This window comes from Syngnathoides biaculeatus, chromosome 19 (assembly GCF_019802595.1).
Source record: "Syngnathoides biaculeatus isolate LvHL_M chromosome 19, ASM1980259v1, whole genome shotgun sequence".
NCBI classification, from domain to species: domain Eukaryota; kingdom Metazoa; phylum Chordata; class Actinopteri; order Syngnathiformes; family Syngnathidae; genus Syngnathoides; species Syngnathoides biaculeatus.
The window spans coordinates 5,790,855-5,807,032 of NC_084658.1; the positions used below are offsets into that span (position 1 = coordinate 5,790,855).

Genomic DNA, 16,178 nt, shown 5'->3' on the forward strand with positions numbered 1-16,178 from the left:
GTTGAAACTTGGGATTTACGAGGTATTTTGAACGTACCACAAATGCACGTTACTCACGCAAACCTTTATAGTAAAAACAGAGCAAATATAATAATTTCGTGACACATCATAAAAATTGTGTCTTTGATTATGGACAAGATTCCATGACTGAAACCGCACACTTCAAAATTAAAGAAATAACTTGAACCAAATATTACCATAAACTTAAAGTGAATTTCGATTTGCGAGACCTTTGTGCCGGCAAAGCTTTTATATATATATATATATATATATATATATATATATATATATATAATGCTAGCGTCAAAAGATGATCAGAAGCACTGTCATAGATTTACAACATCAATTATAATATTTATTCCATAAATTTGTCACAATGAATTAAAAAAAGCGCATGCTTTTCTTTTCGTACTAGTTCCCGTGGTGAACGTGGGTGTTAGGAGTTTATGTCCAATCAGATTTCACCTTCCATGTCCTGGCCGGGGTCTCTGACATAGAAAAACGTTCATAGATAAATCTGGTGAATACAGCAGTCTGGCAAACTGACGTATCTATTTGGCGGCCATGTTAGGAAGGTTGGCGTTCCCATAGAAGGCAACGCATGGACACTGAAATCAAGTAATAACATGCTTATACCGCAATTTTTTTTCAGTTTTGTCAACAGTTAAGTCATTCCAGAAGTCGTTTCGTATGCTATAAATAAAAATTTTTCAAAACATGGTTAAATATGCTAAGGATTTTTCCTCTGGTTGATCATGCCAGAACCTGGTACAGCTTTCAAATTCGAGCAAAACACAACCATAGTAAATACCATTAACGTTTGTCATTACATGAATATGTAATACATGAAGCTGCATCGACATGTATGCTGTTCTATTCCGTTTTTGTGTAGTATTGATGTTTTTTTCCGATGGTGCCATCGGAGTGCTGAACTGAACCCGCTACTGATGCAAGTGTATATCTCATACAGTATCAGTAATACTATCCCGAGTATTCATCTGATGACTGTAAATTCCAGACACCTCATGAACATCATTGTCTTTGTTCAGGTAATATTTTATATAACTTGTATCTCCAGTGATTAGATTGTACAGGTATACCTTAATAGTTAAGTGTTCTTCATGTGGATTAAATTTATTGTCTTGCCTAATTAACACTTCGACATTAGTAACATATAATTAACACCAGATATCAGTTGAATAGTATGTACCGGTATCCAAGGTTCTCCCACAAAATGTCATTGTTTAAAGGGTATTTAATGAGCATTAAGGCACACCAGACACCACACATTGATGACATTTGATTACATATTAAGACAGTGCAGTATTTTGTATGGCTTGTCAGTGCAGGATAGTCATCTTTCTCAGGAGGAACCCTGTTTTGGGTGAGGACTTTTTTAAAAGACTACCTACTGTTCACATCATGCATTTGAAGCGAACAGTGGCTTGATGGAAGGAAAGGATCATTAGCTTATTTTACAGTTTACAAGTGACAAGCTTCCCGATTAATATTACACGAGTAATTCATACGCTACTCACTCAGTACACTATGAGTTCCACATTAACTTTATATGCTTCTTCATCAGCTGCTAAAAGTATGTCAAACTGAGACATTCAAAGTTTTCATTCAGCAGGCAGAAACTCAAATTATGGAACAAAGCACACATGCTTACAAGAACAAAAAAGTATATATAAATACAGTGAAGAAAATAAGTATTTGAATACCATGCTATATTGCAAGTTCTCCCACTTAGAAATCATGGAGGGGTCTGAAATTTTTTTTTTATCATAGGTGCATGTCTACTGTGAGAGAGATAATGTAAAAAAAAAAAAAATAATAACCCAGAAATCACAATGTATGATTTTTTAAATGTTTTATTTGTGTGAAACAGCTGCAAATAAGTATTTGAACACCTGAGAAAACCAATGTTAATATTTGGTACAGAAAGAGGTTCCCCAAAATCTCAGAATACATGGCCACTGTCATCCTCCTTAATACAATGCAGTCGTCCTGTCCCTTGTGCAGAAAAACACCCCCAAAGCATGATGCTACCACCCCCATGGTTCACAGTGGGGATGATGTTCTTGGGATGGAACTCATCATTCCACTTTTAAAGGCGGACTAACGGGTCTTTGAGGGTCAGAATTCTAGCTCATAGACAGGTGTTCAAATACTTATTGGCAGCTGTATCACACAACTAAATAGTTTAAAAAAATCATACATTGTGATTTCTGGATTTTTCTTTTTAGATTATCTCTCTCACAGTGGGCATGCACCTACGATGAAAATTTCAGACGCCTCCATAATTTCTAAGTGGGAGAACTTGCAATATAGCAGGGTGTTCAGGTATTTCATTGCACGGGCACAAGGATGAACACCCTGATTGAGAGTTTGTGCAGAAGTAAAAGGCAACTTTGGTATAATGTATTGCATCTTGGTACAGTATGTCAAATTCACACATCCCTGGAAGTCTACATTTGCAGGAGATTTTTTTTTTTACTGTTATCAATGATAATTTCTTTTATGTTATTGTGATTGTGTCAAACAATTGACAGTGATTTTTAGAAACAGTCGAAAAAACGTATGCATTTCATGTTTCAAGCATTTAAAGTCGGTTTTTGGCTAAATCGTTCTTCTTGTACTTCATATGACAGACAATATTTGGTTTCTAGGTCAATCATTTCCACACAAGACGACTCAGTGGCAGTTTTGACATTTTGGATGGCATTTTTGCCGGTTGACATTGCAGCGACATCCTCCGCTGGTGTCACCGGGACCCTTGAAAAACACAAAATCGGATAAATTAATATTGTTTCAGTTGCTATACAAAAATCGCGTGATCATAAAATGGCATTTACGAGGGTGTTTATTAGTGTCATAATTGTTAGAAAAAACAACAATAATAAAGAAATGACTACTTTTCTAATCCTGATTTATAACTCACACAGAAATATGGACCATAAAGAACGTCACAGATTACAGTGTAACTAACCACTCAAGTCGAACACTCCGGTTACTAATCATAAACTTCCTTGGGGGAGCGCTCAGTAAGCTTCCAAAGTATAAACAGTGTGAGTTTTTCTTTTTTCTTTTGATTTTTGCATTTCGGTGATGGTGGGGAACCTGTTAACTACAGTAGAACAAGTAACAAAACTTTATTTATAGAGCACGTCACTCAACAATCATGGCTGTAAAAAAACTGCTGTACATAAAATCAAACATAATATTTGTACAGGGTATTTCAAAGGTTACTTTGTATTGTTTAAAGGAAATGTAATAATGTAGATGACATTCAAAGGGTAAAACCTACATTGACTGAGAATATTTAATTTGGAATCCATCCATGCCTTTTCTGAGCTGCTTATCCTTACAAGGGTCCTGGGAGTGCCGGAGCCTATACCAGTTATCATTGGACATGTGGCGGGGTACACCCAGAACTGGTTGCAAGCCAATCTCCATAAATTAGTGACATGCCTTGACGCGTCTACACAACAAGGTTGTGGGATCTCCCAAGAATTGAAGAACCCATCACAAATGCATATGGTTTTATGATGAACGAAATATTATCAGAATGTATGTGGAAAAGCTGGCTTGCTACAAAAAATGTGATGCACAGGTTGTTCCACTAAATTATGGATGAATCTGAATCATTCATCATTCCAAAACAAAGATGGTACCACAAATAGTTGGTTAATATAGGTTTTATCCTGTGAATTTCATTGACTTTGTTACAATTAACATTTCAATAACTGTAAAACCACCACCAAATTGACTTTAGAAACACTCGATATATAAACCAATGAAAATTGAAACGTGAACACCTTGGAAATAAACAAGTGCCTCAGAACGTATTGCATTAGACTTTGAAGTGTTCCCTATATACGGTGTAGCGCGTCAGCACATTTTACCTTTGGACCCCAACGGTGCCCTCTGGTGACCCAGCAGATTTCTGTATGACAGACAGTACAGCGCACCCAATCACATCCATCCCTCTTTTGCACAACGATGCCACATTGGGGACAGTGCATCGCCTCCCCAGATTGCACCAGAGTCTGTGAGTGAAACGCAAAATATGAAATCAATATGAATACATGCTGATAATCCTGTACATTTAGCTAACCTGAAGTAGATGAGTTGTCCTCCGTGCAGCATAGTCGTTAATAGCGCGGGCTGCAAGATCATCCTGGTATTGCTTACAATTCATTCCATCGTGAATCGCCTGAGAAAAGCAGTGTTATTGTATTATTATTATTGTGCAGGCATACCTCATTTTTTGGCCAGTGACCATTTATTCTCATAACCCAGAGAAAACCCTTGCGAGGACGGGGAGAACATACAAACTCTACACAGAAATGCCTCTCACTGTGAGACGGCTGTGCTCACAACCAGTCACCAAGATACTCTTTTCACTAGTAATCAAATATTACAGGGGTGCCTTGAGATAAGAGTTACATTCTTTTTATGACAACATTAATAACGCAAAAACAATTGTATCTCAGATCATCTTGTGACCCAGCAGGAATGGAAATTTCATGAATCCGTTCCAGCCTGCTGCCTCCCCCAAAACAGGAAAATGTATATTTTAATGAAGAACAATGGTAGTCCACAATATTGTAATTATACTGTAATTATAGCGGGGTCTGAAATTAGGAGTGCCATAAAACAGCTTGAAGCTTCTTTCCTCCTTGTAAGGTCGGTTGAGTTCACTGCACCTATAAAGTGCTCATATCTCAAGTCTCTGATCACAAATCAAAGATATTGGTGAATGACGCCTCGTACTTCAAGGCATAATTTGATTTTATTTTTGTGCATCATTTTCAGTGCTTATTACCTTGCAAATGAGGCAATTTTGCTTTGTGCAGACGGGGCAGTGATACACATTGACAGTGTCCTCGTACACACACCAGCCCGGGCAGTCTGCAGTGGCACAGTGGTAGCTGCCCTCACATCGGGACTCTGCCACGGACAGACTTCTTTGCAGCCAGCGTTGATACTCCTCCGGTGTGACCAACTTACAAAACAGAAGGAGGAAAAAAAGGTCAGAAAAAGGCAGTGCAGCACCTCTATAGGTGAACATCTGAGAAGTGTTGCATAATGTGACACAAAACCCCATCAAAATAAAAAAAGTAGGCACCAGTTGACATGAGGCTGCGTTGTTTTCTAATTCATGCATTAATATTTCAGCAAAGCAAATGAGTAGTTGTGAGCAAGGCTGGACCACGGCCAAGAGGGGCGTGGCCTGGCTACCCCTCCAAGCGGTTTCATCTCTGACACCTGTCGCCAGTCACAGCTGTGTCAAATGAGGCACTGTGATTAGACAATGATTAGACAAAGTTGGAGTTTTGTCACTGGTTTTTGACAGTTCGTTGAGTATGCTTTCCTGCATCCAGGGTTACTCTGCCACTGCAGCATTATAGTCCAGTCACGCTTTTGGTTATGCTCTTTAGTTAACTCATAGTTATCGGACATTGTTTCTTGTGTTTTGGATCTTGCCTTCTTAGACTGTGTTGTCATGCACAACCTTTGTTTATAATAAAACCCACTGAACATCATGTCCTCGTCTTGGAGTCCTCCATTTGGGTCTGCCTGTGCATCGTTGGTTCGTGACAGTAGTTGCTGTCGAGAAAAGTTAAGATGCCGAAACATTGTGTGGCTGTAGGATGTTCCAACAAGAATAGAGAGAGTTTAAGCAGGAATGGACAAGACCAGAGAACATGGGACAACTGGGACCCCACAGCCTACTTGACACTGTGCAGTGCACATTTTCACTCTGGTGTGCTTCAAAATGGTACTGGCACTCCCAAGAGTGTGTGTGTGTGTGTATATATATATTATTTTTTTTTTTACATTTTTATTTTTATTTTTTTAAATATATCTTGCACCAGGAGTGAACGTGTTATCTGGGCACATGACCTTTCTATTATTCGATACATTGTGGAAGCCTGCTGACGTTTACTGGAGTAGAATACTCATAGCCACTAATGGCCTTAATGTGATGCGTTTCATTGTTTTTACTCACAGCTTTGATCTCCCTCTCTTGCAAGGAGCATGTACAGGCATATGTGTCATCTCTGTAAGGGCAGGAGACTTCCGGCTCCTCACTCAGCATAATGACTGAGCGCAAACAATCTCTGCAGGAAAATACATACACACATTTAATTTCTATTCTTGAATGATCAATACAAGAGCCGCATTAAAAATAATCTCGAGAGATAATGCTCATCGAATTATACAGTGTTACCTCTACTTACAAAATTAATTCAATCCAGAAATCTTTTCGCCATGTGATTTTTTTTTTTTCCCAAGTGGAAGCACTTTTCACATGTAAATAGCCTAATCTGTTTCAAGCCCCACAAAATACACATTCAAAGTAGGTAATGTAAAGAATAACAATGCTTATTGACCTTTGGGGTTGGGCAATTATGTGAAGAGAAGGGTGAGTGAGAAGCGAAAGGCATGGTGGACAACAGATGAGAAGTGGTTGTTTCCAGATGTTTCGTAAAGTATCAATCCAAGGACATTTGCCTTTGACGGCTTTTAATAATCTTTTACAAATGTACGAGGCAAGCGTCATTGAAGTGAGTGACGGCCCAATTAGTGAACACTTTGTCCGGATGATTCTTTTTGGCGAATTGTTATCCTGAAATTTCCTTTGTAACAAGACATAATATTTTTCCGCTGAGGCGTTTCGTAACCTGAATTTTTCATTACAAAAGATGTTCATAAGTAGAGGTACGACTGTACATCCATCCATGTTGTATACCACTTGTCCTCATTCAGGGGTTTCTGGAACCTATGACAGCTGATCCGGCACTGGTACCAAGACAATTTTGATTCTTCAATTCACCTTGTTTTTATGGAGGAGATAATCAGAATAAAAACCACACAAGGACAGGGAACATATGCATAGTCTACGCTTAGATGTTCTACAGAAGACAGGAACACAGATCTCAACTGTAAGGCAGACATATTAACCACCATGCTGCGGCGAACTAAAGCCACAAAACTTGGAACACAAGATCAAAATGTATTATTGTTGCGAGGGTACACTAATGCCGAGGCCGGTGTCTGTGGAATGCTTTCCCCTTTTAATATCCCATTATAACGCATTTCAAGGGACCTAAAAATGGATTGTCTTTCAACTAAAGAATCCAGAAATTCACATTTTGTCTCTGTGCCCTGTTATCGGCTGGTGACCAATTCAAGGCATACCGCGCCTCTCAAACAAAGTTAGGTGGGAGAGTGTTCAGCTCATTCATACCCCTAGCGAGGGTAAGTGGCACAGCGGATGGATGGGGTACACATTCCAATTCTCGTCCTTACTTGCAGAAGCAATGGAGACATTCCCTGAGCATGGCGCCCTCTCCTGCTTTTAGCTCTATATAGCAGATTCTGCAGTCCAAAGGCTCAGGATTCGGCACTAAGTCCTGGCCGTCCATCATAACCAGCTGGGCAAAATTCTGCTGGCGCTCCACTTCTCTTGCCTGGGACAAAGGGGTTTTCATTGGGTGTCAACTTCTCCCAACATTAATGGCCTAACTTAAGACACAGATGGTTATATGTAGTAGGACTTGTACTACACAATCTATTATCAATTATCATATAATAATACATTACTATTGTACATTATCTAACGTACATTTTTTATTGAGATTTATTTGGTTGACAAAATATGTAGATACACATGGATAATGTAAGCTTAACATGATCATCACATGGTTGGCCATTAATCACAATGATTAATGGGTGAACTTGATATTTTGGTTTGGACTCAAATGTTTGCATTTGCAGCAGCTCTCGTGGCAATGAGCGCAATGAGCCTTGTGTTTTTTTTTTTAATGTAACAATGGTATGAAATTGAAATGAATGAATTTATTGTACAAAATTTTTAGATGCCCAAAATGACAACTTCAAATTTCAAAAACGTTTATTGTCAAAAAACTCGTCACAGTTAATGATTCACTGGCGCCTGTGTATGCCTTTGAGTGTGTGTTCTGGTCCAGGTTTAGAGTAGTAAGTTGTTTTGAGTGCCTGCACTCCTCAGCGCTCTCTTCTCTCCTTCTCCTTCAAGAAAAAAAAAAAAAAAAAAAAAGAGACAGAAGAGAAGAGAGTCAGCCTGAAGTTTGTCAACTTGCCACTTCCTAATCATGAAGTGTTTTTGCTCCGAAATATACAATATGAGCATTTGCATTGATAAAACTTTACTATGACTTATGCCTAATTGTACAGCTGACTTTTCTTTTCAAGGGCAACTCCTACACGTTTGGTGTTATACTTTCACAGAAGGAATATTCTACCTGCTGGTACTGCATAATGGCATCCTTCTCCTGCTGGAGGCGTCTAAGCTCCAGTGAGTCGGGCTGGTATCCGCCCGGAACAATGTAGGTCACAGGGCGGTTGGTACTGCAGATTTCACAGCCAGGCCGCAACGGTTTGTTGATGTAAGTACAAGAAGGACACGCCCAACCCTGAAGGAAAACATGGGCACTTTTATTATTTATCTTTAGCTGTCAATTTCAAATCCTTATAAATACAGGTCATCACTTAAATTAAACATCTCAAAAATGCCTTTTCTTCTGATTGGCAAACACTGTGTTGCAATAGTAGTCGCCAATCAATACCACAACGCCACACGACTTTCAAAGCATAGGTCTGTAAAGCTCGTTTACAATTAAGTTTGAACCGATACAAGTCCTTGCTGCTATTTGAGGATAGACTTCAGTGTAGACCCAAACTTAATTAAGCCAAGGCAAATTATTTTAAATTGCACAAATGTCAACACTTCACCAAACAAAAATCGCAAAAGTCACATGGATACAAAACATTTACACACCCTTGTTCAAATCAAAGGGAAAGTGATAAATCACTGAATTTTCTAACAAGTTGACTAAAAGTCCTAAATGTCAATAGTTGAGACAGACGCATGAAACCTTTTAGCCAATGAACAGTATGTCCTAGCTGCACTTGTGTCTAGCTGGTCATATCATCATGCATGTTTATGTGGCTAAACCTTTAGTCACACTTGCCAGTCCTCATCATTGGGAATTCGATTTAGCATTTAATTTTCAGGGACAAGGTTGCCATTTAGAGCAATATTGGCTAAACAAGAAGTAAATTAATAGAGACTATGGCCAACACAACACAGGATATAGCTAAAAAAAAAAAAAAAAGCAAACAGCTTTCCTGGAAGCTGGGCCTAAATGGTGTGATTAATTGATAAGAATAAATTTTTATTTTTCTATTGGACTGGAAAAATAAGAACCTTGAATCACAAGAGAATATTGACTTATTGATTTTAACTTCATACCTTGTAAAAATGTAATACGGCATGCCAGTAGTGGTACCACTGCCATCTTTGTCAGGTGAGTATAGAGATAAAATGGAGAGGGCCACAAGTGACACTTCATCACCATGATGTGAGTATAAAAGTGGTTGACATGGTAAACTATATTAAATTTTGATTCATGTTCTTATCAATTATAGTAAATGTGTTCAACTGATTCACTGATTTGACAATCCTCAAAAAGGATCTTAAGGACTTCATACAGATCTTTCTCAAATTCAAACTTTTAAGTTGAAGATAATATTCGAAATCTTCGGTTGTAAATGTTAGTAGGCTAACTAGCTGTCAGATAATTTTCATTTCAAAAGACAGGACAAGCTGGTCTAAATTACACAACGCCCTACTTCGTGCCACTGCCACTCGACATTCCGATCAAAGTGGGATTAGTGGCTCGTGTATTGAAGGCAGCTAGCTAGCTATGAGAACTTCTGTGAATCACAGGATACATTGGCCATCAACACTTCAAACATATGTCGTCTTAATAAATATACATGCTTCAATTCAGCCTCAAGTGTCATTTCCCCCGATGCGCCGCTCCCCACAACTGGGAAATCCTGTGAGCCTTTCTGTCCTGTTTTGATTGGGCAAGGTCCTTCACCTCCGCGTTGCGGACACAGCAGTTCGACGACATTTTTGTCGGTCTTATTGCATGCACGATGGTGTGAATTCAATTACATGAGTCCATAGGCACACACCCTTGGGATTCTTTCATTGGGTGTGGGACTACTCATGTACTGCAACAAATAACTCATGTATACATGAAGAGCTTATGTATCACCCCACTTATAGTCATTCATCTTCTAGGCTTCTATAATTCACTTAATCATTCCCACCACATTCCAGTTGTGGAGCCTATTCACGATGGTTGTCTTGAATGCTTCGTCATCTGTCTATGTCCTGTGTCCTGTTCTAGCTTGTCTTGTTTTTCCTTCATAAGGTGTAGCGCTACAGTCTCACGCAACATCCATATATAATGTTTTTGTTGTAAATATGGAATGATTTCTAATTCTGTTTACAGGTAGCGCTTTGTCTTTCTTTTTCTCTCTCTCTCTCTCTCTCTCTCTCATGCCTCTAGAAATTCTGTTTTGTTTGATTGATCAACTGATCCTCAATAAAACTTCAATTAAAATATAAAAAAAAAAATCACAAAGGAAGCTGAAAAACTCCATTGTGATGCAGTAAAACTTCTGGCATAAACGGGATGCAGATTCACTATTCTGCATCCAACAGGCGAACAGGACAAAAAAAAAAGATTAAGTCATGAAAGTTTTGGGGCCATCTCACACTTAAAACTGTCAACAAACTCATACAAGAATTGGGTGTGCTTTTATTGTGAAATAGTGGCATGCAGATCACAGGCAAGATCCCATGAGTTATAATGAACTCTGATTCAAGGACATATGCACTGTGGATGGGTGCATTGGTGGACGTGCACGTGTCATAAATCCAGCATTGGTTTTGTGTGTACCTTGAATTTGTGTGCAGACGAAACACATTTGCAAGCATTAACAAATAACTGTTCCATCCATCCATTCTTCCTAAGCTACTGTGTAGAGGGGTGTTTTTAGATGAGTTTTAAAATACATGCAGTTCTTGTTGTAGACTTCATTAGATTGCTGCACTTACTGTTGAGATTGAAAGTATCTTTCTGGTGTGTTACCTGAAAGGAAGCTGGATTTTTGCCCAATTCCCCATCTAGTTGCGGCAACTCTACACTGGGGACGGTGACTTTTAGCTCACTGGGGTTTCCGTTCTGGAACCCTATGCAGACAAAAATGACAAATATAAATACACTTGAGTCGCATGTCCTATGACCGATGCAAAATCAGTGGTGTCACTCACCAGCGTTGGTGCAATTTAATTTAGCTGGCAGGGTTTTATAAAGTTTCCCTTCTTGAGATGCGATACTGTTATGAGAGGGGTGATGGAGAAAGGATGCACATGGAAAAGAGTTGTGGAGGAGTGCACTCTCCTGGTCTTGTTGGAAGAGTTGGCGAGTCAAGTGAGCATTGCATGCTGACAAGAGGTACAAAAAAGCTGTGTCGCCATCCTGACGAATGCCGTATGAAGCCAGGGAACGCTGATTAGTGCACAGGCACTGGCCAATGACCCAGCGCTGCACCCATGGGTGAAAGCCATACTCTAGAAACATCTGAGGTGTTGGACATGAAACAATCAAAGGGGAAAAAAATTGATTCACAACAACAAGGAAAGGAAAGCACATAGGACACTAACTTGCTGTTTCAAAGCTGCAGTAGTCATTACAGGAGAAACTTTCATAGTGATGCAACATGATGAAGAAGAATCCTCTAATACAACAGCCAAACTGTGAAGAGAAAACAGACAACACTAAAGAAACTCTCCCCCTCAGGTCAATACTGACACTCACTGACTGACTGCATCATTAGGGACAAAAACAAAATATGAGATCTAATACAAGAGTTGCAAGTTGCTTTTTTTTTTTTTTTTTTTTTACAAAGGCCTCTTCTCCACTTCCTGTCAGAGCTGGCTTTTTCCAGGCTCTCTGTTCTGTGTGAAAAGTATCTATATGGAATTGGGAGTTGGGATGTTTGACACAAACAAAGATTTTTCTGAGGTAAAGCCCAAGCATGACAGTGGTGTGGGACCAGCAGCACCAAGGTTAAATAAGCTACATCAATTAAACATGATGGTACCGTCTTAAAGGCTTCAATGTAGTATCACAAAAATGGTCCACTAAAGGGCATAAAGGACCAGTCTCTTCATAATAGCATTTTATCCATCTTTTTCATATATCCATTTTTTGATAAAGGGTTTTGAGCTGTGCTGTTCACAATGTGCATCATTTATGGCATGAAACATCATTCCTATAAATCAGCAAGTCATACTATTTAGGTTTCTTGTCCAGACCAATTCTGTTAACAACCAACCTACTTGATTTCAGTGTCTTCACATTGTCGTATGGAGGGCTGGATCTTCAGCGCAGCATTCTGCCAGGAAAGCTCGGTAGCAAAGATGGAGGCCAACTTCAAGTCACCAGCCTTGATGGCTCGGGTCAGCTCGATGCATGAGTTTTCTATCAATGTTTACATACATGCATGCATTCACATCCAAACACAAAAGGGCCAACATGAGGTAAAAATCTAGACAAATGTATGAGCAGGATTGTGCTATGAATGTATAATGGAATGAACGCATGGTGAGTTCCTTTCTCGATCTACCAGACTGCTCAAATGAGATTTAAAATGGGCCGCACACACCTAACTGCTGCAAAGATGAGGTGTTCTGAAATTGAAGACTCTCTCTGTTATCTTCACCAGCTCCACCTGAAACACAAAAAACAGTGACGGAAAAAAGAAGCCATGAAACGACAGGAGCAGTAAAAAAAATTACCACCAAAAAAAGTCCTTTCATTCCTTTCACATTCAGGTAACTGCTACTTTAGCTTCTAGGTATACCAAAAAAAAAAGTACAATTATGAGAAACAATTTGGCATATTACAAGAATAAACTAACTAGAATATCTGATTACAACGCACAAAAGAATTTTTTTATTTCTGCATCCACAAATGTTGAGTTGAAAGAAACAGAACAGTAACATAACATTTATTCATTACTGTATTTCCTCTCAATGAGTCTCATATTTCATGTGCCAGTACAGTTTTAAAATGAATACCTAAAAATATTATCTTGAAACTAGGTAAATGAATACAAATGTTTGTATCTCAGGGGCAGGCATTCCAGAAAGTAAGTTCAACACGCTTTAAACCTGAGCTCCCATAAACCAAACACAGCTGCCACCCATAAACACTCTTTGTAGTGATTCTCAACCAGTTAGTGTGTCACAAGAGATCATCAGGGTCACGTCAGAAAAGCATACAATTTCACTTAATCAGTCTGAAATATATTTATGAGTAATGTGCCTTTGTTAAACTATTTAGTAAATGGTGCCGGTCTCACCTGGAGTAGTATTTTGTAACCTGTGGAAGTGTTTAATCTCATTGTATGGCAATGACTAAAGGGGTCCCACATGGGTCAATTCTTGGACTCCTCCTATTCAGTCTGTATAAGATATACTTGGGCCAAATTCTTCAGAACCTTAATGATGACTTTCACAGCTATGCAGATGACACCCAGAGTTATATCTACCAGTGTCTTCAGATGACTTCAGTTCATTTGAAGTGTTGTGTCACCGTCTAAAACAAATAACTGGATGAGTCAGTTATATGAACAAAGACACAGGAAGTGCATCATGGGTGACGTCCCTCCTAGCCAATGGGATGCCAGAACAAAGCTACGGCGATATCCAATGGGAGACCAGCTCTATCACACCAAACAAACCAAGATACAGGATGTTTATGTTCGGAGGAATTTGGGGAATCCAGCAGCAATTTTTTCCCTTCCGTATCCTGAATTTCCTTCGTGACTTGAGACAACATTTTTCTGAGAAGGTGTTTCGTAACCTGAATATTTCATTAGTAGAGACGTTCAGAGGTACCACTGTAATTGTTTTTGGTAGTAAAGAAAATTGGATTTCTGTTCCTAAATACAGTGGTACCTCTACTTATGAATGTCTACAGTTAATTTATTTCAGTTTGACCAACATAAGGAATACATTTCCAAATTTAAATTATGCAGTAATGACCCCATATTTTTGAGTGTGCATAAATTTTAAGACTACTGTATTCATTTTTGTACTGTTAATCAAGGTCACCGTAGTGACTGCAAAACAATAATTAGATAACATGGTATTAATTCACAGCATCCTGCTAAGTGATGTGGCAGTAAGCAGTTAGCTCAACTCCATATACAGTACACCAGATGTTTTACAAAACAGTGAGGTGGAATGCAGTGCTCTATTAGTGTTCCAACATTGACAGGACTCGAGAGAAAAGCGGTCTAAGCTGAAGAGGGACATGTTAGCCGCTCATCCCCAAGTTGCCACGCACACACATGGATAGTACCTCTTTACAACTCCTTCAACTAGGTGGATTGTGGGAAAAAAATATTTTGCATTTTTTGCCAAGGTGTGTGTTAAGTAGTCTCAGTCTCAATTTGATTTTAAAAAAAAAAACAACTTTAAAATAAAACTTAAATTTATGATATAATTTTCAAAACATTTGAAATACTTAAAAAGTAAAAAAAATCCTCACAACTTCACAAAATCCCAGTGCCTGTGGTGGAAAATGCCCTGCTTAGAACTCAATTGGGAGTCTTAACATGTCGGCAGCACACTGGCGGTTGCAGACACTCTTTGAAGACAAAAATCCGCAAATAAATACAACAAAATAAGCTATTACCGTGCATGGACGGTGTTAGCGGTGTGGGTAATTGCCATTTTTAAAATGGTGGGATATTGTCAAAAGGGGAATACCAAACAAGTTGATTCAAACAAAACATTTCTTCTTGAGTAATATTTTTTTTAAATTTACAACAATGTAAAGTAAAATGTTGAATTGTCATTCTAAAAGGTTATTTTTAAAGTAAGAATGAGAATAAGAATAATAAGATAATAATAAGAATGAAAGAATTAATTGAAAAAATATTAAGTGCATATTTTATTGTATTACTGTTCAACAAGTCAACTAATTAGTCCTTACAACCAACCTATTTCAACAAGAGTGTGAAAAGCGGATATGAAGTGTGCTGTCATGCTTTATTCTTTTGTATTTTGATGGAAGAATAATTGAGTAAATTATTCAAGCAATCAGACTATTTAAAGAGCAATTTTCATACAATGACATAGAACCTTACAACAAGTGGTTTATACATACAGGTAAAAATAAAAATGTATTAATGTAATGGGAAAACTAGGAACGGTTTTTAACTTTCACACAGTCTCACTTGCATAATAAATTCAAATATGCACACAAAATCGGACTATTTTGCAATAAAAATGTGAACATAATTTGGAATATAAATTGTGGGTCAAAGAAAAAAGCAAGGGTTGCTGACCTTTGTGTGCTTCTTTCAGTGAAGTCATCATTACAGTGGCCCACTGCCGGGCCTCTTGCTCAGAGCCGAAGTTGAAGCTGATGCGATCATGCGGAGGTGCTGCCAGACTGAGCTCGTGGCATTTCGGTGCTTTTACACGATAGTTCACAGATCTCAAATTATACTCTGCAATGGTCTGGAGAAAGCGAGAACAACAACAATGAGAATAAGACTACAAAAATATCTGATCCAAGATGATGCCATATTGCCCTACTCCAGTCTAAAAAATTTCACTTTCTGTTTCTGGAAGCTGTCACACCCAAACACACCTTGATTGTTACATTGTGAATTCTTACTTTCTGTGGCTTTCAATGAGTCACTGATCAAGACTTCAATTTAGGTCAAGAATCAACTTGATATTGCATGACACTGGATCATTCTATATATTAGCTCAATATGTAGTGTAGAATATTCAGATTTTCAACACCTTGACACTCACTCGATATTTATATACAGTATGTACAGAAAGGGGGTGGAGTTGAGATTGTTTCACAGCAAATCTGCAGCCCAAGAGAAACTTGGAACTCGGCCCACTGAAGCCATAAAGCGCAACCAAAGCAAAATCAAGTTCCTCTGTGATGAACTCACCAGGCTGCGACCATTCCCGCAGCAGTCTTGGAGCGAAAGACGGAATTCCCCGGACTTCTCCGGGTCCACACGGAGCTGCAGGCGAAGGGATTCGTCGCCTGCTCCCGGAATACGCAGCGGTCGAATAGCAGAATGGCACAACGACACTCGAACCGACATGAGGACGGTTTGACAGTTGGGTTGTGGGGGCGACGCTCCATACTCGACAGGCGGAGGAGGTTCCGTCACGACATTGGCGGTCCAACCGCCCGAACTTAGAGACATAGTGTCAAGGA

The 16,178-nt window shown here is 38.9% G+C and overlaps 1 protein-coding gene across 1 annotated transcript; it reads right to left on the minus strand.

The window, feature by feature from the left end:
- Positions 1–1,848: 1,848 nt before the first annotated feature.
- On the minus strand, positions 1,849–16,177 carry shrprbck1r (sharpin and rbck1 related). Its single transcript, XM_061804779.1, has 14 exons — positions 15,904–16,177; positions 15,277–15,451; positions 12,583–12,648; positions 12,257–12,398; positions 11,579–11,669; positions 11,186–11,495; positions 11,004–11,104; positions 8,298–8,468; positions 7,324–7,484; positions 6,020–6,131; positions 4,832–5,011; positions 4,121–4,219; positions 3,909–4,052; positions 1,849–2,778 (listed from the first exon to the last, which is right to left on the minus strand). Exons 1-14 carry the CDS (start codon positions 16,165–16,167, stop codon positions 2,698–2,700), a joined length of 2,097 nt encoding a protein of 698 aa, XP_061660763.1. The 5' UTR covers positions 16,168–16,177; the 3' UTR covers positions 1,849–2,697.
- Between the last annotated feature and the right edge of the window lies 1 nt (position 16,178).

What these genes read in the sequence shown, in the direction of transcription:
- shrprbck1r (XM_061804779.1), bottom strand. Translation starts at nt 16,167, where the DNA reads ATGTCTCTAAGTTCGGGCGGTTGGACCGCCAATGTCGTGACGGAACCT. An exon ending in TGTGAAGACACTGAAATCAA is followed by an intron (nt 11,670 to 12,256) that starts GTAGGTTGGTTG and finishes TTCTCTTCACAG; the next exon opens with TTTGGCTGTTGTATTAGAGG. An exon ending in GGACAACTCATCTACTTCAG is followed by an intron (nt 4,053 to 4,120) that starts GTTAGCTAAATG and finishes TTTCACTCACAG; the next exon opens with ACTCTGGTGCAATCTGGGGA.